Genomic DNA, 23,287 nt, shown 5'->3' on the forward strand with positions numbered 1-23,287 from the left:
AACACAGACCTGACATTTCAAGCATGGGTGGATTTAGCAGGGGGTCAGTGGTAAAAAACACAAAAACAATAATAATAGAACTAATAATCAAAATTGCTCTCCATGTCATTGTCTGGCTGAATATGATCATAAAGGTTATATCCACTTTGACAAGCATCACAGGTATATCTTTCCATTTGACTGAAACTATTTACATGATGACTTCATCAGCAGCTGGCAGGAAAGTAGTCTGAACAGAAGGCTACCTGTTGTAGATAGCCTACAGGCAAATCATGGAATTTATCAAAACAACCTTGGCTGTGAATGGATAAAGCAGACGGGGACAGTTAAAAACCTCCGTAAATCCACTGCTAACAGTATGCACATGCGCCCACGCAAGCACGCACGCACGCACGCACGGACACACACAGGCCCATAGCCAGAGACAAATACGGGGGGAAAGTTTAATAACATCTTTAATCCAATTTTGTTTGATAGATTGAAGATACACAAATACTAAATCCTTTCTCCTTTTTCCCTTGTTGCATTGGACCAGCAAGCATCTTTTCAAACATTCATTTCAACCTCTAAAACTTTATTTGCTATTTTTGTTTTTCATTAAAAAACAGATAAGTGCATTTAATAATTTTCATCAACAAATATTGTCTTATTGAAGTAAAGTACAGCATATTACAAAGGTAATACAACATCAACTTCACAAATCTACAGGATAACCACACATACAATTGTCTTTAAAAAATAGAAAATGTAAAGATCTGTTCTAAAATAAATGGTAGAACAATGCTCCTCTGGTGATCCATACATCACAGGAGATGTCCCCAGATAGAGAAGATGTGCAGCAGGAAGTGACATAATATTGCTTCTGGAATGTAGTTTACACAAAAAAGGGGAGATATCAACCAAACAGTGTGGCCTCTCAGTCCTTCTGAGTAAAACAGCTGTTTTAGGCACTGGTGCAGTGTGGGTCTTCTAACACCATTGTCTGTTAATGAAAGGTTCACTTTCATGTTCAGATACTGCTTGAGTTCCTGAGTAAATGTTCAGTGTCATCTACAAATATCAAAGTGAATCAACCAAATGCAAGGAGAGTAGCACATATTCAGTGCCACAAAGCACTTTTTACTACATCAAAATTACACCAGTTTAGACAGGCACATCTATACAGCAGATAAAAAAACAGATGTAAATAAAAACTGTGTACAGTGTAGAAACAAAACAAAACAAATGCATCCAGTGCATTATGCAGAACAGTGCATAGAACAGTGCATAGAAATACAAAGACAAAACAGACAACAACACTTCTTCACTAAAGGCATTGCACAGAAACACCTAGAATCAAATTCCAGGTTGAAACACTCAAGCTCGTAACAGTTTGCCTTTTTAAGCTTTGGCGTAGACCTCTCTCTCGCACAGACACAGACACAGACACACACACACACACACACACACACACACACACACACACACACACACACACACACACACACACACAAATGTGCCACTGGTATGGGCTACCATTTTTGAAGAGGCACATCCATGCTTCACTGAATTATTACGCCAGCAAACTTGTTGTAAAAGGCATTTACATTATTCCAATCATTCAGTGAAATACATGAAATAATGTAACTAAAAAACATGTTTTTCTTATAATACCTATCAGCATACAAAATAACCTGAGGAAAATATTTGATGTCCATAAATCATATAGTAAGCGAACAGGAAGTAAAACAACACATTAATACAAAAATATGCAATTATAAGAAAAAACCTCTGATATATTTGACAAACTTTTATATACAATCCAAATATTTTTGGTCAGCATTTATGTCCATAATTCTATCTTCATATACACTTTCCTCCATTATCACACATTCAACATGTTTAACAAATAAATATCAGAAATCAGAGACTTCAATCCAGACAAATCTTTAAAAGAGTGTAAGCGGGGAATGTAAAAAAGAAAAGGGAAAAAACATCTAGATTTCCCTTCTCTGCTCAGCCTGTTGCTGAGAGTTAGAGAGGCGAGAAGACCTGAGCTGCTGCCATGGGCCTAGGCATTGTGGTAACCATTTTTGGGCAAACCTTTCCTGGGTTCTACATTCTCGTAAATTGAGAGTGCAGCAGTGTTTTGGTAGATTAAATCCACATTGGTTCCAGTTCTTGATCTGATGATGTCCATTGCACACTGGTTTAGGAACACATACTGGTCCTGCGGCGGCAACAAGTACATACAGTAATTCATTGGTGTGCAGTTATGATGAGCAGTTTATTTCTCACAATATATATATATGGGTGTGGTTTATGTGGGTGTGGTCTATATGGTATATGGTATATGGCTGGTAGTGTCTACGTGGTATATGGTATATGGTATATTGGTATATGGGTGTGGGACTGTGGCCTACCTCTGTCTGGACCATGAGTGGCCGGTGCATGCGCAGGTCATGGATGATACCATACACATCCACAACGCTCTCCCTCTCAATCTGGAAGATCAGGCGGTCTATGGCTATAAAGGTACCTGTACGCCCCACGCCAGCACTGTAGACAATGCATAGTGACATGGAGAAAAGATAAGTCAAGCTGCATTTGAATAGCACCCAAGTTTCATTCAAGAACACTCATAGATTTAACCATTTATTGCATAAATGGAAATAGAGTTATGCTTGTCGTTGAAGGCTCTGCTCTTTACAGAAGATGCTCCCTGAATCGGACCAGCAGTAAGCTAAGCCGAGCAGGGAGGGTCGCAAAATCCCCCATAGGGATCCAAGATTCCAGATTAATTTAAAGCCATAGTGAGTAACAGAGGCAGCCTAAGCAAGACATGGAATACATTAATTGTTTGAGCCATGCAGACTCTTGAGCTAGAATACATGTTTAGTCTTTGAGCCATGCAGACTCTGAGCTAGAAAGGTGGAGGCTGGGGTGGTGGAGGCAAAGCATTGGCACAGCAGTGGTGTGGAGCAGCATAGGTGGAGCCTATGACTTCTGTGTCTCAAATGAACTAACGCGATGCTTCATTTTCCTCTTGTACTTGGCCAATTCCCAATTGGGAATGTCCCGGTCATTGCTCCACCTCCTCTGCCCGTCTGGGGAGAGCCGCCGTAGACTAGCACATGCTTCCTCCGATACGTGTGCAGTCGCCAGCCGCTCCTTTCCACCTGCCCCGGCCGAACCAGAGGAGGCGCTAGTGCAGCGACCAGGACTCATACCCCACCGGCTTCCCACCCACAGACACGGCCAATTATGTCTGTAGGAACGTCTGGCCAAGCCAGAAGTACCACTGCCGGGAAATGAACCCAGGTCTCAGCGGTGGTAGGAGAGTGCTTTTACCTCTACACTACCCAGATGGCCCTAAATAGCACTTCTCAAAACACATCGTTAGAAAGTGCTGCACCTGCAGTGGACCACAGTAGGAGAGTGTCTGGAGTACTGGTCCATGTGCTCTCTGACCAGGTGTCTGAAGTTGATGAGGAGCTCTGTGGTCTCCGGCACGCCGTGGTCCGGCCAGGCGGTGAAATGGAAGTGACGCACGGAACGAGTCTCTGCTGTTTTCACCTGGAACACAAACACACGTCACGCACACTTCCTGCTTCTGACTGCGTTCATTTCATACTTACGGCTTTACGCAACAAAGGGATGTTTACAAGGCAGCACCTGTATTTTCACTAAAAAGCGAGCAGCGAAAAGTGTCAATGTTAAAATCAACACTGTCAGTGTTTATTAAAGTCCTCTGCATCAGATTTAATTGGACATTTTTGATAGTTTTCAAAACCAGGATGTTGCTGTTACAGGTATGATCATAAATATAATACCTTTATGTGATAACATGAAATCAAATAATTTTGCATTTGAAACTGAAAATATCATCATGTAGAATGCATGTGGTTTCTCCCGAAGGGTGATTTTCAAGATCGGACTGAATCCACACTGCATAAATTATGTATGTCATATTGTATCATGCAACTTACATTTTTTATGTCAAAGTCCCTGATGGTCCAGTCTTCAAGTGGTATTTCAGAGGTGGTTGTCACAGTAATGTTGCCAAAGTGCTTAATGTCAGAGGGCCAGTACTTCTCACATTTGACCTGGGAGGGGATGACGAAGGATGTGTGAGATACACAAGAGGAGTGTGACTGTGTGTGTGTGTGTGTGTGTGTGTGTGTGTGTGTGTGTGTGTGTGTGTGTGTGTGTGTGTGTGTGTGTGCGTGCACGCGTGCGTCCGTGACGGTGTGGTGAGTGTGTGTTTGTACTTACTCGTCCCTGTTCATTGCAGCGGGTGAGCATGACCAGAGTCTGTACGTTCTTCTCCCAGATCATCCTCCAGAACTCGTTGACTGTGGCGGGCAAAGGACCCTGCGCTGCAATAAACTCCTTCCTGGAGTTGTAACCCTGACAAATAAACACATCATCCCAAACCCAGACCATAAATATCCATTGTGCTCACTTTTCTCAGTTCACATCAACATGGTTGGAGATGGAATAGTTTAGCTGAGGGGTTTTTCAAAGTCTGAGACTGTGAGCCTACCCCCAGACAAAACCTGGAAAAAGGCGCCCCCCAATTCAATTCCTGGATGCCTATGGGATGATGATTATGTTATTTGATATCATAGGCACTCAACAATTGAGCCAAGATAGCCTGATATTGCTGTTTGATAAACTTCAGACTACACCAACCAAATGCATGAAAAATATCTGTCTGAAGGCATTTATTTGCTTTTGACTTTGGGAAAGTGAGGAAAACTGTTAAATTCCCCCAAACTTGTATCTCTGAATCTCCTTTTTGATAACTAATGTAATACTTTTTGACTTCCATTCACTGAGCCTACGCTGAAACTGCTTGGAGGCCGGGGGAAGGCCCACCTCCCACTTTGAAAACCTCTGGTTTAGATGCTATGAGGTGGCTGGTACTGTTTTCAGCAACAGTCTTATTATGAGCATGACAAGAATGAGTGTGTTACTGTATGCACCATTAGCTGGTAAAATGTTACATTCTAGCGGGATATTTAATGACACCAGAGGGTGAAGCAATGAGTGAAGCAGAGAGTTGGTTTGCGGAGCGTCAGTACGCACCGGGATGTAGTTAGCATTGATGTAGTCATCGAATGGACTCCCAAGGACAGAGAGTCTCACCCTAGAAGAGTCGTCTAGGAGGTGGGAAAGAGGGGGAATGAATGCTTGATGGAGATACACATAGGGTGCTAAATAGGTGGGACCATGTGATTTGCGATATGGGGGGGTTCAGGATTTGATACAACAATGATCAAATGTTATCAATAAAATGTCAATTAGTCTGACAGTGGAGAATTACATTTATTTCTGAGCCATCAATCTTTTCTGGCAATGCCATTGGCTTCCTATTGTGTATTTGTTTTCATACCATCATTTGAAAGTGCAAATCATATCATTTCAATTGAGAGCTTGTGAAATTGCTGTACTTCATTGTACTTCACGTCAGAGCAAAAAATGTGATGAGGTAGAAGATATGGCAAAGCGATGATATCGTTTAAATAGAGTTATTGTTGGCAGCAACAGCAGAGGTGCAGCGTTGGTATTGTTACTGTGTAGAGACTCACAGGGAAGCACGTTGTTGTAGCGGTTCTTGGGCTTGTTCTCCAAAGCCAGAGCACTGGACCTTGCCTGGGCCGTACCAACAGGCTTCAGGTCCTAAAAGAGAGAGAGAGAGAGAGACAGAGAGAGAGAGAGATAGAGATAGAGAGAGATAGTGAGAGAGAATTGCAGCCATCATCTAGCTTAAGTGCCAGAAAAGCACATCATTTTTAGGCTCATGATTTACCTCAAACTCTTCAGCAAAGCCACAGTTGGAGTCTGCTTTCTGCTTCCTGTAGTAGGCCTCGTAGTCTGCCACCGTCACAGCCAGGTTCCTGCTCAAATGGACACCAGAGCTCAGACAACAGCAATGATCTTTCCTCAGTAAACCACTGTGGCTGCTACTTGCTGCAGTTCTGCAATCTTTTCCTGACATATGTGATGTGTATACTATACTATTTAAAGTGAAGGATTTATACTCACACTTTGGCCCTGAAAGAGGAGAGAGAGAGAGTTAGAGAGAGAGGGAGAGAGAGAGAGAACAGTGATGTTGACCAACACTTACAGGAATACTTGACTCAAGATGTATAATATCACAAAGATGAAAACCTTACCTCAAGGGTTGAATCTGGATGTCTGAAGATTCCTTGTTGTTTAACCTGTATATACATATGGATATTAAAATCATAATTATTATGTTAAGAGGTTTGTCCCATACACACTCACTGTCACTGAATTAAATTCAGGTTTATTTATGAAGATGATAATACCTCTTCCAGTAGATGACGAAGCCAATGGTGATGATGAGGAGCACACAAAATACTCCCAGTGAAGCTCCGACAGCGAGGCCAATGATGACAACTTCAATGTTGAGACAGAAGAAGATAGCGGGGGGGAAAACAACTGCATGATGTGGACTCCAGGTTTATAACATTTCCAAACAAAACATTTCCAACTTTAAATGTGGTACCTGGGTTCTGTGGGAGTTCTACAGGAGAGGACAAGACCGTTACCGAGGCCAGGGACAATTTAGTACTCACAAGGCCATCTTTCACTTTCAGCTGGGTGAATAATACAATCGCATACCTGCAATGTCAAACAAAACAACATCAGTTTAGTGATTTAAATATTTTTGAAACTTTCAAATAATAATCAAGAAAAATCTTCCACACCCTTTAAGAAGTAATAATTGCCAGAGGGGCTTTTTTTTTTACATTGTCCAGCAGTTCACCAACAATATGTTCTCTGTTCTTACTGATATGCTTCATTGGCCTTCAGGGCACCATTGACATAGCCATGCCATTCGGTTCCGTCCCCGATGTTTATAGCCAGCCTGTTCCCTCCACTGCGTGACTGGATGTTGTCTTTGACTGTTGCCAGGTATGCTGAAGTACTCTCTTGATACGTATTCACTAAGTACTGCTTGAGATTAGAAGTATTTACAGCTGAGGGGGAGGAAAAATGAGAGGAAGAGTGTATTTGGTATATTGCAACAGCCAATGGCTTTTGACAGCAACGTTCTTAACAAGTGTCTGTATTGTTAATGCAGTGAGAAATACCCACCTTCGATGTTGTTTGTCACCAGCACCCCAACATGGCTGATCGGCCCGTTGATGCCGTTCAGCAGGCTGGGGTCAATCTGAACGGAGAACATGTTGTATTTCGCTTCAGTCACACTCACCATTGACTCATAGTCGGTAGGTGGTATTGGTGGGTCTTCAGACAAAGAGAAGAATAAGAATAGCGTAGATTATTATAAATACTTACACCTACATCATATTGCACAGCAAGAGAAAAGCTGTTTTGCTGTGAACAACAAAAACAAAAAAACAACAGCTTCAGTATCAACGTGTATATCCATTCTACATTCAAAATTTCTAATAATTCCCATAGGCTGAGCTATGACAACTTTACATAAATAACAAAAATCAAGAATAGCCAAGGCAAATTGCTTGGGCCTTCCCATGATTTTCATCACAGAGGAGATAGCACAGTCTACTGAGCAGGAGGACTGGTCAGACCAGAGGAAATGACCACAGATGTAAGCCAATGCAACTAAACGAGCATCCAAAATGAATGAAGTCTATGAAACACTGTCCACCATCTCCTTACACTAACCAACATATACAGTAGAAGCTCTCCATCTAGTGGTGATTTTAAAAACAACATATACCGGTACTTAAGGACTGTCAAACGCTTGTAACGGACCGTTTTTTTACCATATAACTCCTAGAATGTACAATTACTTTTTCTATGATCTATTCTGAATTATGATATCCACACAGAATATGACTTTATATTATCTATTGTGAATTATAATATCCACACAAAATGATGTTACTTTCTATTATCTATTGTGAATTATAATATCCACACAGAATGATGTCCTACTTGTGATGCCAGTCTTGCAGGTGAGTGTTAGGGGAGTGCTGGGAGCTCCACAGCTCTGAGTCTTCAGGGTCAGTGTGTATTGTGTACTGTACTTCAGCTCAGAGACAGTGTGGCTACAGTCAGGTTTACAGGCGTTGGTCAAGTTGACAGTGCTGGTGCTGCCTTGGTTCTCTACAGTGAGCCGGAAGCCAGAGTACAGGCCTTTGGGTTCGGCCCAGGAGAGGGTGACTTTGGCCTCAGTTTCATTGGGACCTTCACATTTGAAGGGGGCTCGCACTGGGCTCGCATCTGCAGGGAGATAATAATAATAATGATGATAATAATAATAATAATAATAATAATAATTCATCAAATGTATATAGCACTCTTCAGTGACCCAAAGACGGATCAATAGAAATGAATCTGTTACAGGGAGAACTGAACATAGATGAAATACAGATCGATATCCTTGGGTGATCTTAAACTTAGGGATATTGCCCAAATACTATCACAGCTATGACAGTGTTTTAACATCTGTAGTGCATGACGTCCCTTTTACATCCTTTATAAATCAATTGAAGGAAGTTGTGACAAATTGTCTTGAGCCCCGGTGCATTTAACAGTACAGGAGACCCATTTTACAGAAAAGTATCAAAATGCACATTTTAATGAATAATAACAAATTCACCATTAACTACAGTACAGTAGCTGCTTATCCGCACACATTACGATCTTAAGCTTTAGTGGTATTGCCACCTTATAATGCCCATGATACAGAGCAAAGCATATTAAGATCGTGATTTGTGTACAACAACTTCTTTACTTACTATCAATAAGCGGTAATTAGGAGGTTATTGAGGGGAAACTCTTGGTTAATGATCTAGTAGTTGTAGAATATGATTAGGCAGAATAAGGGATTAATAAATGCTTTATAATGACTATCAAACAGTCAATATGCTACATACTAATAAGCAACTTAATGGTGAATAGTGTACCTCCTAACAAAGAATTCAATAATTCAAACAATATTATGTATTGACATGTACTATACAATTTGCCACTTTAAAGCTCTGAATGCAAAGATTACAGTCTACATTTAACACAAAACAATGTGCCTGTTGATCACATTTTACCTATCACAGGCAATTGACAGACAAAATTCATGCAAAAACGTTGATTGCATAAAGTGCCAATGACATAAATCAAGGTGCTATGAGCGTACCGGTGCAAGTGGAAATGGACACTGGGGCACCCTGTGTTTGGTCTGAGGTCTCTGTGGTCACGTTGAAGCTATACGAGCTGCCAGGGACCAGGCTGCCGATATGAAGGTGTTCCGTCTCAGTCGTTTCATTGCGGCTGATAGGCCCACCCGAGTTACCCCAGGTCAGGTAGTAACGATAGCTTTCTTTGTAGTCAACAGGGCGGTCCCACCTCAGTTTGATGCTCTCCTCCTCTATCTCTGTCTGTACAGCTTCTAGAGAATTCACACTCTTTGGTCCTGGTTGATTATATGGAGATATACATGTTAAAAGTGGAAAGTTGTGTGTGTGAGAGCACTTGTAGTACAGGTAGTGTATCATTCACTTGAGTACATAAATAAAACCCTCACTTGTGGTGACCAGGTGACTCCAGACCTCCTCGCTCTTAAAGTCCATGGGCCCAACTGCTGCCACGGAGATGTTGTAGGAGGTCCCAGAGAGCAGTGAGGAAAATGTATGGCTGGCATTGGTGGTGTATTCAGTTCCCTGGGGTGACGTGATAGTCACTAGGTACTGGAATGAAGCGTTGGCCATCAGAGGGGCTTCTTCCCACTTAATGTGAATGGAGCTGGTTGTCTTCATCAGGATGTCAATGGGCCCCGGCGGGTTCGGAACTGAGGGTGAAATTCCAATGATGTGAACTCAAGTTGATTATATGAGAAATACTCTAGTTCAGTGGTTCTCAAAGTGGGGTCCCGGGACCCCCAGGGGTCCTTGAGGGGGTCCCAGGAGGTCCCCAGCAAATTATTTCCATTATAACTCTATCCATAAGTAACACAATGCCAGAAACTATGACTGTTTTGGCCATGGGTTTCATACACTTTCTGTAATAAAACATCTAAAAGCAAAAATCTTATCAGATGGGGGACCCTGGGGACAAAATCTTATCAAATGGGGGTTCAGGGTTTAATTTAGAGGTTCTTGATGTGAACACGTTTGAGAACCACTGCTCTAGTTTGCCAATAGGAACTTCAACAAGCAGAGTTACAGTTATTGAAAACCTCAACATATGACACATTCATCACACTTACAAGTTGCATTAGTAATGAATCCAGATGATGCATTGAAGGGTCCGCTACGTGTGGTCACCATGGCACTGTATTCCCTTCCTGCTGACAGGCTGTCAAACAGGAACGATGTGCTGGTAGAGTTCAGTTCCACTGAGTCAACATCCTGGGAGGTGCTGTTTAGATCAACCACATACCACTCCACATTCCCAAAGGGAGCTGTCCACCACACCCAGACTGAGCTGTTTGAGCCGCTGCTGGAGATCATGGGCTGCACCGGCTCAGGGTCTGTGAAACAGGAAGAAAACCAGGCGAGGAAAGTAGGACAGAAAGACAAAAAAGAGGGTTGATACAGTAGTAGGAGGTGTGGTAGCAAATAGTGGTGGAGCGAGGGCCGAGGCTGGCCACCTTGGATAATGCTGAAGTTTGAGAACTTGGAATAAACAACTAGAAATGAGATATAAGGATCTTACTGGTGTACTGAGAGGTGCAATCAGATTCCCCTTCTGTGCCGTCCTCTGCCGTGACAGAAACACAGAAGGTGCAGTTGGTTCCAGGTGTGAGCTCCGAGATATCGGCTTCTTCTCCTGCCACGGTTTTGTTTCGGGAGCCGCAACCGGTGATCTTAATCCAATATTTATAGCCATCCTCATACTGCAGTGGCCTCGTCCAATTTAGATGTATAGCAGTTGTGTTCAAGGTGCTAGCCTCCAAACCAGTAATATTATATGGGCCTACAGGAGACAATGTTGCATTTGAAAATACCAATGCATAGATTAGCCACAGAATAACATTTTCCACGACCCGATCTCGGATATGCAGTTGAAGATGGGTGGATGGATAACATTTTGTTTTCTGTCTGTTTTCAATCTATCATGTTAGCAGCAAATACATTTTAACAAGATAAGTACATCCATGATAAATGAATAACAACAAAATAAATATGTGCATATCCTTTTATATTGGGATTAATACTGTTTTACTGTTTCTACAAAGTATTTCTGATAGGGTGGATAGTACATACGTGTAAAATAGGACACAGTCACAGGAGTTGCCTTGGTGCCATCTGCTGTTTGTGTGGTGACAGTGAAGGTGTAGTTTCTCCCAGACAGAAGTCCAGTGATAGTGTCTGTGGTGTTGTAGGCTAACTGTAGGCTGCCGTTGGTGGTCTGCACCAAGTATGAGTAGCCGGATTTGCTCTCTGGCTGTTCCCACAGCAAGGTCACTGTGGTGGGGGAGATACCTGCCTCTCTCAGCCTGCTGACAGAGTGTGGTCCTGAGGAAAGGAGACAACAGAGATGCAATAGAAAATACATAAGCTGTACTGTATGTGTGCTTGAATGTTTGTGTATCAGATCTGGGAGAAATAGTATAAATAGTGAGTGGGATTTGCCACAGAGGACAATCTATCACTAAAACTAAGACAAAACTAGGTCTAAAAAAACATAAATCGGTCATAAACTGAAAAACAAAGAAGAAAAGAAAACGAAAACTAAACTGTAATAAAAAAAATATATAGGAGGGTATAAAAGTGAATGAACTTTGGACAAATAATGTGTGTGTCAGCGTATTTTAAATCTCACTCACTGGTGTAGTTTTGTGTCATCACCAATGTGCTGCGGTAGCCGAGTGCGCCCACAGTAACAACAGAGACATCGTAGGCAGTTCCAGACTGGAGATTGGTCAGCAGGATCCAGTTGTTTGTGATCAGGATCTCCTGGTTCAGATGGAATACTGTGAAGTTGTACTGACCCGGCTCCATGTCCTCTGGTAAGGCCCAGCTCATGTTGAGGGCCTCAATGCTCTGGGACTCCACCATGATGGAGCCTGGAGGGTTGGGAACTGAGCAGGAGGAGGAAGAGTGGGTTAATGCTCAATCCAAACATTTCTGCTAGTTCTGGTCAAAACACATGGAGAACGTATGCACAGGTTCAATGTGTAGAAAACTGCTCAGCAGCAGCAACAGTGGCATCTGCTGCCACAAATGGCAATTACAGGATGCTATATCCTTATTTTACAGTTTCTGTGCTCTCTATGTTGCTAACCTTTATGCAGTGTTTATAACTGAATTACTGGAAAAATAGCTCCAACTATCCCCAAATGTTGTTGTGCCGTCTTGTTTCATTGAAGAATAGTGCCACTGATCAAGCTATGCTAACTCAGATCGATAGCAAACGATAAACACATTTCACTTCACGTTCTTCACAATAAAAGTGTCCCATTAGCTTGTCAGTAGAACACTTTTAATATGAAGGAGCTGCAACAGGAAATGGAGGTACATCCAAGATAAGTACTGTAACTTTCGAGCCTCAAAGTCACATAGTGCAGGAACACGCAATCGGGGCACAGAGTGGGAAGTCAGTGTCCCATCAAAATGATTTACAGTAGCTGTTATATTAAGTTAAAATAGTTACATATTGGGGCTTTAAGCGTCACAATGTTAAATCAGAATCAGAATCAGAATCAGAATCAGAAAGACTTTAATGATCCCCGGGGGGAAATTGGGACAGCAATAATAGCAATGTGACTCACAAGTTGCGTTCGAAGCAGTTGATCCTTCAGAGAGAGGCCCGCTCTTGGCGACTACCTCGACATGGTACAGCGTTCCTGCTGTCAGATTCTGAAACAAGTGTGTGAAGGTGGTGTTGCTCAGGCTCAGGTTTCCCTCCAGCAGGCTACCTCTGTACAGCAGCACGGAGTAAGAGTCCACCTGCCCGGCCGCAGACGTCCAGCTCACTGACATGCTGCTTGTGGTTCCTATGGCTGCTATGTCAGACACCACCCCAGGCTCTGCACAAATATATTCCAACAAAATGCGCAGCATAAGTATGGCCATATGGGAAATACATTTGGAAAAGTCTTTAGCTTTAGCACCGACTGAGACAATGAGTAGACTTGGAGTAACTTGTAGAACAGGGTTGGGTAGTAGCAGAATACGGGGGGGGGGGGGGGTAAACAAACAGACATACAGACCCTCAAACCCCCACACACACACACACACACACACACAAAACATTTGGCTACCTTAAATAATGACAGATGTTCTATGTTCTATCAAATGTGGCACATTTGTGTTTGATTTGTCAATTTTTATCGGTATTCCATAAGAAATACATTTTTAATGTAAGCAACCCAACCCTGGAAATGTACAGTGAATATGACTGTTGGTCCATGTGACAATATTAGACTAAACAAACATTGGAAGCTATGAAGACGCACTTGTGTAGCTCGATGTGCTTTCCACAGCAGACTCGACCCCTGCTACAACCGTAAGCACACGGAAAGTGTAGCTTTCCCCTGGAGTCAGACTGACAAAGGTGTAAGTCTCTGTCTGTGTTGAACCGCTGTGAAGCACCTCTGCTCCCCTGAGCACAGACACCAGGTAGGAGTAGGTGGGCTTATAATCGCTCTGTCTGGCCCACGTCAGCTGGACGGCAGTGGTGTTCTGAGCTGCCACTGTCAGGCTGCTCACTGCTTTGGGCTCTGAGGAGAACATAGCAGAAAGTTGTGTAAGAGCAGAGACCACAATGGAAATAGGCAGTCAAAATGTAAATGGGGGTGTTATCGATAATTTGTATGTGTGTGTGTGTGTGTGTGTGTGTGTGTGTGTGTGTGTGTGTGTGAGAGTATTTAAGGGGAACTCCACCCATCCACCACCGAAGTGTAGCACCCACCTGGGCAGCCAGTTTGCGCCAGAACGCTCACCGCACATCAACTGTCACGGTGGAGAGTTGAGGACTGAAAGTGCCAATAATAGACTACTTGCACAACTCGACTACTTCCTGAAATGAGTAGGACATCTTGGTTTCCTGTCCTACACTATTGGATGAACTGATTAATGTCAGGTGTGCCTGACTGCTGCAGTCACAACAACAGTGATCAGGCACACCTGACATGAATCAGTTCATCCAATAGTGTAGGACAGGAAACCAAGATGCCCTACTCATTTCAGGAAGTAGTGGAGTTGTGCAAGTAGTCTATTAGATCTCAAGGGATGATTAGGTGGCCGTGATGTAAGGAAGGCCTGTGTGGGAATTTAGCCAGGTGCACCGGGGGTTACACCCCCACTACTCATGCGAAGAGTGCCGATGGGATCTTTATTGACCCCAGAGATTCAGGACCTCGGTTTAACGTCTCATCCGAAGGACGGTGCTCACTCACAGGACAGAGTCCCTCCTGTCTCTACACTGGGGCATTGAGAATGGGGATATTTCTTCATGAGACTAGAGGGAAGAGCACCTCCTACTGGTCCTCCAACACCACTTCCGACACCAATGGTCTCCCGTCCAAGGACTGACCACAGCCAGACCTGCTTATACAGCTTCCTCAGCAAGTCAGCGATGTAACGCAGGAGCCACGCTGCTGTTTTGATAGCGCAGAGGACTTACTTGTGTGACTGAACGTCTGCTCCGTAGTCGAGTCACTTCCTGGAGCAGCCACCGTAGTGACTGCGAAAGTGTATCTGGTTCCCGGCTCCAGACCAGTTACAATGGTGCCGGTCGCGCTGACTGTTGTTGTGTTCACAGGTGTTCCTGTGGCGTTGCTGGTTTGAATCCTGTATCTGTAATACACCTGGGGTCCCTGCGGCCCTGACCATTCCACTTTGACTGAGGTGGTGGAATCAGGGCTGGCTGTGACGTTCAACACAGGGTTGGGCACTAAAAGAAATCGAAACAATGGGGAAATGTTAGTAATTTACTAAGAAGGCATTCCTGTTTTTTGTATAGATGTAGTCAGTGGCGTTGAACGCTTGGGAACAGCGTTCCCACAGCGACCATTGCGGAGGAACGGTGAGAAAACCTGCGGGAATGCTCTTCCGAGTCTCCCTCAGGGTCCAAGTAGTTTTCTTTAAAAAAAAAATCGCTTATAGATGTTTAGCACTGTTTCTCTAAAGCATTATCATAAATCTGACCGCACTTGAAGGCACCATGTCCTGCACAGGATGTAGTATTTGCTACAGTATTGTATGGTAAAATCATTCATTCATGCTTAGGCTCTGGCCAGATGACAAAATGGTGAGTAGTTGAGTCCAAAAGAGTTACAGCATGGTCACTACTAAAATTACAAAATTAATTCCATCCATTTGAGGATTACATGATTAACGAAACAACTGTACTTTTATGCCCTTTTATGCCCTCTATATTTTACTCACATGTGTAAGCAGAATTATGGATGACCGTGCTCCTTAAATTCTGGGGTCCCACTGTTTCCACAGTTACATTGTAGGAAGTTCCAGAAGCCAGCGAAGATAGCACCGTGTTGTTCACTGTGGAGCTTTTATTTTGCACAGGCGGGTAGGTTATGGTAGGCTGGTAGGCCTGGTAGGTTATGTGGTAGCTGATGTCCGGTGCTCCTTCCATCAAGGCAGGAGTTGCCCACTCCAGACGGAGGGAAGTGGTCGCTCTCTGATTTATGATGATATCATGAGGAGGCGTGGGAACTGAGATGTATGAAGAATGGATTCAATAATGATTGCGTTTCAGGTAAACACATTGAGAATACATTTTCCATAATGTGTATGCCAAACAAACAAACAAAAACAGAGATACACACTACACGGTATAATGTTGCATACAACTCAGTAGTATAGTCAAAAACCAGCAAACAGGCCTTAAAGGAGTACTATTAAATAAGTATAATTTTCTTCTATTCATTTAACTTACATATATGATCAAAGATTAGGCCTAATAAAGACATTGACTTTGTTTGAGTAGTTCAATTTAAAGTTGATCCATTTTCAAAAATCCTATTTTACAGGCCTTTTGGATTTTGTTTGTTTGTTTGTTTGTTTGTTTGTTTTTTACTTCCCAACTTCATCATCCGGCATGAAATTTCATGGTAGGACATTAATTATTCCAATAGTCAAATACCGCGCAACTCTAGATTTAAAATAAACGACATGCAAAACAACATGAAGAACATTGTTATCATGAGCCACAACTTATCTGAAAACAAAATGTTGAAAGCTGAATAATTTGCAACTTGAACCTTGAACTTACCGGTGGCCAATGTGGACTGATTAGATGTGTTGCCGAAGGGTCCGGCCACAGCAGTCACTGTGATGATGTAGAGTCTGCCAGGATATAAAGGGCTGAAGCTGACTGTGGTGAGCTCTGTTGTACTGCTGTTGTGATACATCCGATCCTCGTTTGAGATGTTCACCACATAGTGATCCACCTTCCCGCTAGGCAAGGTCCAGTTAATGCTCAGGTTATCCGTTCCTCTTGCTGTAACCTGAACATTCCCAGGCTTCTCAGGCCCTGTACAACACACAAGTGAAATATATTTTGGTTCTCTTGTTATGGCATCCTGTAAAAAGATGATATCCACTGACAATGTGTCACATTTTGAAATGGCACATGTGAACACAAACTACAAACGTATTATGTTCAATGCATATAATTAACTATAAAGATAATCAAATATCAATTGCAGCTTAATCCATACATGTTACTAATCCATAGTCCCTTAGTTTGAACCAGTCTGCATAATATGCATTTAAACTGAAACCAGGTATCCCCAATTGCTCACTTTCTTTTTTTGTTGGTATTATCTTTATTATAAATTTTGCGTGCTCCACGTGCTCATTTTGTGTGTGTGTGTGTGTGTGTGTGTGTGTGTGTGTGTGTGTGTGTGTGTGTGTGTGTGTGTGTGTGCGTGCCGTGCGCGCATGCGTGTGTGTGTGTGTGTGTGTGTGTGCATGTCTCTGGTTGTATTATTTGTGTTGTCACAATGTCAAAAGTGACACCATCAGTGTATTGACATTGTGACATAATCAGCACACAATTGCTTAACTGAGCATGCTCAGTTAAGCAATTGTGATGTCATCATTTTTACCATTTTAAATTGATTCTTTTTTATTATTCTGCTCAGGCGTTTCAATTCTATTTGTCTTTCTCCTTGCTGAAGTACTTTTGCCCCTACAACAACATCATTTCCCTCATGGATCATTACAGTTGCATCTTATCTTATCTTATCTTAACTGCTCAAAAACCTGAGTATTTCTTTTTCAAAGTATGGACTTACTTGTAAAAGTGGTAACTAGGCTGCTCGCTCCCTCATTTGAAGCATATCCAGCAACAGTGGTGACTGTGATGTTGTACTGGGATCCAGAGACTAACTCAGTCATGATAGTGGAGGTTTCATTAGTGGTACTATTATTGTTATTATTATTATTATTATTAATACTAAGAGTGTGTCCTCCTGTGGTCCACTGAACTATATACAAGGTAGCATTGCCCTCTGGTTCAGTCCAGTTCAGAGACACAGACGATGTTGTGACTTCGGTCACAGTGAGACTCCTGACTACTTCGGGTTCTGTGAGTGGAAGATAGACACAGGACAGGATGAGGGGAAACACAGTAACTAAGTATTTCTCACAACTGTCCATCCAAAATGATGTAGAATTAGAATATGCAAAATGATGTAGAATTAGAATATGTTAAATAAAGAAACTGTGGCTTACTTGTGACTGCACTGAAAACGTGAGGGGCTCCTTCTGTTTGGTTATCTTGGGCGATGGCAGTGATTTTGAGTGTGTAGTTGCTTCCAGGGATCAGGTCAGGTAGCACAGCAGAGGTATTATGTGTTGTCCGGGTCATCACTGCTCCACCATTGTGCCACGCCACCCTGTACATGAAGACCTCCCCGGCAGGTTTGGTCCAGTTCAGCGTGATGGAGGAGGTGGTCCGGCACACACCAGGTGTCTCAATTGTACCAGGTCCTGGAGAGGAGAGGAGTTAATTCTGCTAGTGAAAACGTATTATTTCAGATGAGTTCAGTCCAGACACAGATGATGTTGTGATTTGAGAAAAAACCCAAGATAACAGCAGAATATACTATATTTTGCAAGAGGCAAGAAAGGTGGTAAATCGTATTTATGGACATTGAGACATAGGACAAACGTATTATTTCGGATGAGTTCAGTCCATTTCATAGACACAGATGATGTTGTGATTTGAGGAAAAAGTGAAAGTCCTGATGATTGCAGAATGCATGCATGCAAAAGAGGAACATGCAACAACATCAACCGCAGAAAACCCAAGATAACGGCAGAAGATACTATTTGCAATATATGTTGCAAGAGGCAAGAAAGGTGGTAAATCGTATTTATGGACATTGAGATTATTTGCCAAAAGAATACTGTATGTGTCGTCTTACTTGTATAAAGTACAATCTCAGCCTTGTTGCTTTCTGTTTTGTTATCTCCAGCAACTGTAACGACAGTGAATGTGTACTGCACTCCAGCAGTCAGCTCAATGACTTTTATATACGTTTCATTCACATTGTGAGTCTCATTGGCTCTTCCATCAGTCCACTCTACCCTGTAGAAGGAGCTGTTTCCCTCTGGTTCAGTCCAGCTCAGAGACACAGAGGATGTTGTGATTTCAGTGACAGTCAGATTCCTGACTACTTCAGGCTCTGTGAGGAGGGAAATTGACTATACATGTTAATATATCAATGACCCTCTACGACTTTGAATAAAACCATAGAAAAACCTTAGAATGGAGTAAATAGTTAGCTACACAGTTTAAGTGTAAGTGAGCTGAGACTCTCTAAAGTAGCGGCATGCAGTATGAAATGCTATGTGTGTTCTACTGTACATCTTACTTGTATAGAGGGAAATGTTGCTGGTCCCTCCTAGACTTTGTTTATCTCCAGCTACTGCAGTGACAGTGAACGTGTACTGCACCCCCGCAGTCAGCTCAGTGATATTTAAAAATGTTCCATTCACATTGTGAGTCTCATTGTCTCTTCCATCAGTCCACTCTACTTTATAGAAGGAGCTGTTCCCCTCTGGTTCAGTCCAGTCCAGACTTACAGAGGACGTTGTGATTTTTGTAACAGTAAGATTCCTGACTACTTCAGGCTCTGTGAGTGGAAGACAAACACAGGAAGAGTGGACATAACCATGAGATTCACAGCTCTACAACAATCTACTGATTGACTAATATAACACCTGCCATTACAAAACCTCCAATAAGCCCAGGTTTTATGGAAAAAACAGAAGTTGAAAGCTTAGCATTTTTAATACTGATTGTGTGTTCTATCTTCTGAAAGTAGACCCTGTACATAGAAGTAACCTGACTCTGCCAGACGGGGGCGGTATTGTACATAGAAGTAGATTAAACACAAATCAGGTTGAACTACAGTTCTGATACCCACTGGAGCACACAATCACTAATTGGCCATTTATTCAGGCCTCACTCACAGACGTGGCATGCGGCCTCTCCGCTCTCTCCCCAGAGTGCTTTCATAGTCCACTTCCCTGGCTGATTCCAACTCCGCTCAGGTGTGCTCCATCAGTAGTTAACAAATGGAGCTCTCATGGTGCTGAACCTTTGTTTACTCATTTTGGCCACTAATTAGCCATTTCGGGCCATTTAGTCAGCCATAATTACTTATTAATAGAATTAGAAGATGTTAAATAGAGAAACTGTGGCTTACTTGTGACTGCACTGACAATGTGAGGGGCTCCTTCTGTTTGGTTATCTTGGGCGATGGCAGTGACTTTGAGTGTGTAGTTGCTTCCAGGGATCAGGTCAGGTAACACAGCAGAGGTATCATGTGTTGTCCGGGTCATCACTGCTCCACCATTGTGCCACTCCACCCTGTACATGAAGACCTCCCCGGCAGGTTTGGTCCAGCTCAGCGTGATGGAGGAGGTGGTCGGGGACACACCAGGTGTCTCAATTGTACCAGGTCCTGGAGAGGAGAGGAGAGGAGAGACTCCATTGAAATAGGTTGTGGCCCCAACAAAGTGGGTTATACTCACAGAGTGAATTCTGAGACACTTAATTAATCTTCTTAAAGTGCCATCATATATAAATAAAAAAAAACACGATTTCAGACGGACAAGCCCGTCTTTATTGTCACACGATTACAATCAACACATGCACGGAGGGCCACAACACACACATGCTGACGGTGGCCGGTGAAATTTGTCCTCTGCATTTAACCCATCCTGGCTTTGTCCTTTCCTCCGGGGGGCAGGCCAGGAGCAGTGATCGCTTTCTCGTACAGCGCCCGGGGACCGACTTCGGATGTTGTCGTCACTGGTCGGATGACGATGACGATCTGATCTTCTGCATGTTTTTAATGGGGGGGGGGGGGGGGGGGGGGTTATATACGGAGGAACCCCCCTGGGGGAGCACGGGGAGAACATGCAAACTCCACACAGACAGAAAGGCCCTTACGACGAGATACCCCACCTGGGCAGTAGGCACTGAAGATATGGGGGGGAACACAACCACAGCGCCCGCAGTGTCCCAGGCGAGAATCGAACTCAGGACCTCCCGACTGCGAGGCGACAGCTCTATAGAATTTTTTGTCACTCTGTTATCCACTAAAGCGGCTGTCCTCTAAGAGACTGACATTCAGGATAGTTCATTAGTCTATGACCTTACAGTGTAAGCCACAAGTAGACGCTTGCTTACTCACTTGTGTACTGAATGACAGCGATACTTTGTCCATCGTTATGGCCATCATCTGCCACTGCAGTGATAGTTATCTGATACTGGACCCCGGCAGTCAGGTTAGTAATGGTAGTAGAGGTTTTATTCATATTGTGACTGCCATTGGCTCTTCCACCAGTCCACTCTACCCTGTAGAAGGAGCTGTTGCCCTCTGGTTCAGTCCAGCTCAGAGACACAGAGGATGTTGTGATTTCAGTGACAGTCAGATTCCTGACTACTTCAGGCTCTGTGAGTGGAAGATAAATGCAGGATGAGCAGACAAAACCATGACATTCACAGCTATAAAACAATCTACTGATTTGGCTAATATCACCTGCCCTTACAAAACCTACTGTACAATAACAGGTTTTCTGGAAAAAGTTGAAAGCGTAGCATTTTTAATGCTGATTGTGTGTTCTAATCTTCTGAAAGTAAATCCTGTACAAATTCCATACAAGTAGATTCAACACAAATCAGGTTGTATATTAAAATATATATAGCGGCGCACAACTGTCCATCCAAATGATGTAGAATTAATTACTTGTGACTGCACTGAAAATGTGAGGGGCTCCTTCTGTTTGGTTATCTTGGGCGATGGCAGTGATTTTGAGTGTGTAGTTGCTTCCAGGGATCAGGTCAGGTAACACAGCAGAGGTATCATGTATTGTCCGGGTCATCACTGCTCCACCATTGTGCCACGCCACCCTGTACATGAAGACCTCCCCGGCAGGTTTGGTCCAGTTCAGCGTGATGGAGGAGGTGGTGTGGGACACACTAGGCGCATCAATTGTACCAGGTCCTGGAGAGGAGAGGAGTTAATTATAGTAGGACAAACGTATTATTTCGGATGAGTTCAGTCCATTTCATAGACACAGATGATGTTGTGATTTGAGGAAAAAGTGAAAGTCCTGATGATTGCAGAATGCATGCATGCAAAAGAGGAACAGGCAACTACATCAACCGCAGAAAACCCAAGATAACGGCAGAAGATACTATTTGCAATATATGTTGCAAGAGGCAAGAAAGGTGGTAAATCGTATTCATGGACATTGAGATTATTTGCCAAAATAATACTGTATGTGTCGTCTTACTTGTATAAAGTAAAATCTCAGCCTTGGTGCTTTCTGTTTTGTTATCTCCAGCAACTGTAATGACAGTGAATGTGTACTGCACTCCAGCAGTCAGCTCAATGACTTTTATATACGTTTCATTCACATTGTGAGTCTCATTGGCTCTTCCATCAGTCCACTCTACCCTGTAGAAGGAGCGGTTTCCCTCTGGTTCAGTCCAGCTCAGAGACACAGAGGATGTTGTGATTTCAGTGACAGTCAGATTCCTGACTACTTCAGGCTCTGTGAGAGCAAGACAGGGGATAAGTGTAGAGGGGAAGATATGAGCAAATCTGATTTCATCATAACCGACAACATAATACAAATTAAACCCCAAATCAAAAGCTTGTAGCTGTGGCCATGCTCAAGAGAAGCTATTTTGCCAACATTGCATCTTCTACATTCAAGTACAGCGCAACTTTTGATCAAATACAATTTTTGTTCAACAAAGACCTCATGATCACTTCTAAAATGAGATTCTCCAACACCTTTTTGTACCTTCTTAAAGATATTTCCCGACCCTACAAGCAACTGCCCAGTCTTTGAGAGAGTGACATTCAGTATTGGTCAGACCATACCGTCCATTCATCCACCCATCCATTTTCTAGCTATATATCAGGCTTGCGGCTGGAACACAGTGAGGAGAGTGGCCCAGTAAGTTGTGCCTGATACACCTCCAAAGGCAGGTGCCCAGGGGGGTGTCCTTAGCAGGTGCCACCTAAACTGGCTTCTCTCATTGTGGAGGAGCAGGAGCTTGACATTGAGGTCTTCCCAGGTCACTGAACTCCTCACCCTACCACGAAGAGTGAAACCAGACATCCCACCCTGCCACGAAGAGTGAAACCAGACATCCCACCCTACCACGAAGAGTGAAACCAGACATCCCACGGAGAAACCTTATTTCGACCAGTTCTATCCACAATCTAATTTTGTCAGTAACTACAAAGAGCTTGTGGCCATAGCTGATGGTTGCAACAAAGATCTACTGGCAAATCGAGAGCTTTCCTTTGTGGCTCGGCTTTCTCTCCATCCCGGGCTGACACAGCATCTGATGCACCTAACCAATTTCAATTTCGCAATCCTTCTTACCCCCACTCATAAATAAGACCCTGACACACCTGAGCTCCTCCACCTGGGTTGAGCTGCTCACCACTAGCTCTCCTGGATGGGACAACCAGCTTTTTCTTCCAGGAGAGAACAATGGCCTCAGAATTAGAGGTGCTGATCCTCATCCTGACTACATCCTACTCTGCTGAAAACTGCTCCAGTGGACACTGGACATGGCCCAATGGACATGGTCCAATGAAGCCAAGAGGACAACATCATCTGCAAACAGCAGATATGCCACCCCAATTGTTATCCTACTAGACATGCTCAAGCCCCCAGCTGTCTCTTGGTTTCCTGATCCTGTCCTTGAATATCCCAAACAGAAGAGGTGACAGCGGTCATCCTTGTTGGAGTCCGATGGCCACTTCTAACAGAGCTTGTGCTCCAAGTGTACTGTTACTGTATAGGGACCAAACGACTCACAGCAGTGACGC

The 23,287-nt window shown here is 43.3% G+C and overlaps 1 protein-coding gene across 1 annotated transcript; it reads right to left on the reverse strand.

Moving 5' to 3' along the window:
• Window positions 1-507: 507 nt before the first annotated feature.
• Window positions 508-22,978, reverse strand: LOC310793001 (receptor-type tyrosine-protein phosphatase eta-like; the record flags this gene model as incomplete). Its single annotated transcript, XM_083654753.1, has 32 exons — window positions 508-2,209; window positions 2,403-2,538; window positions 3,395-3,555; window positions 3,969-4,085; window positions 4,255-4,389; window positions 5,071-5,144; window positions 5,574-5,664; window positions 5,795-5,882; window positions 6,162-6,206; window positions 6,318-6,408; window positions 6,518-6,633; window positions 6,803-6,992; window positions 7,111-7,263; window positions 7,939-8,226; window positions 9,140-9,415; window positions 9,527-9,790; window positions 10,208-10,471; window positions 10,657-10,917; window positions 11,208-11,459; window positions 11,771-12,025; window positions 12,716-12,973; window positions 13,403-13,666; window positions 14,572-14,841; window positions 16,183-16,443; window positions 17,649-17,906; window positions 18,344-18,604; window positions 18,794-19,054; window positions 19,631-19,888; window positions 20,624-20,884; window positions 21,179-21,436; window positions 21,729-21,989; window positions 22,897-22,978. 32 exons carry the CDS (start codon window positions 22,976-22,978, stop codon window positions 2,051-2,053), a joined length of 6,369 nt encoding a protein of 2,122 aa, XP_083510879.1. The 3' UTR covers window positions 508-2,050.
• Between the last annotated feature and the right edge of the window lie 309 nt (window positions 22,979-23,287).

This window comes from Poromitra crassiceps (genome assembly GCF_964638095.1).
Source record: "Poromitra crassiceps genome assembly, chromosome: 18".
Classification (NCBI taxonomy): Eukaryota; Metazoa; Chordata; class Actinopteri; order Beryciformes; family Melamphaidae; genus Poromitra; species Poromitra crassiceps.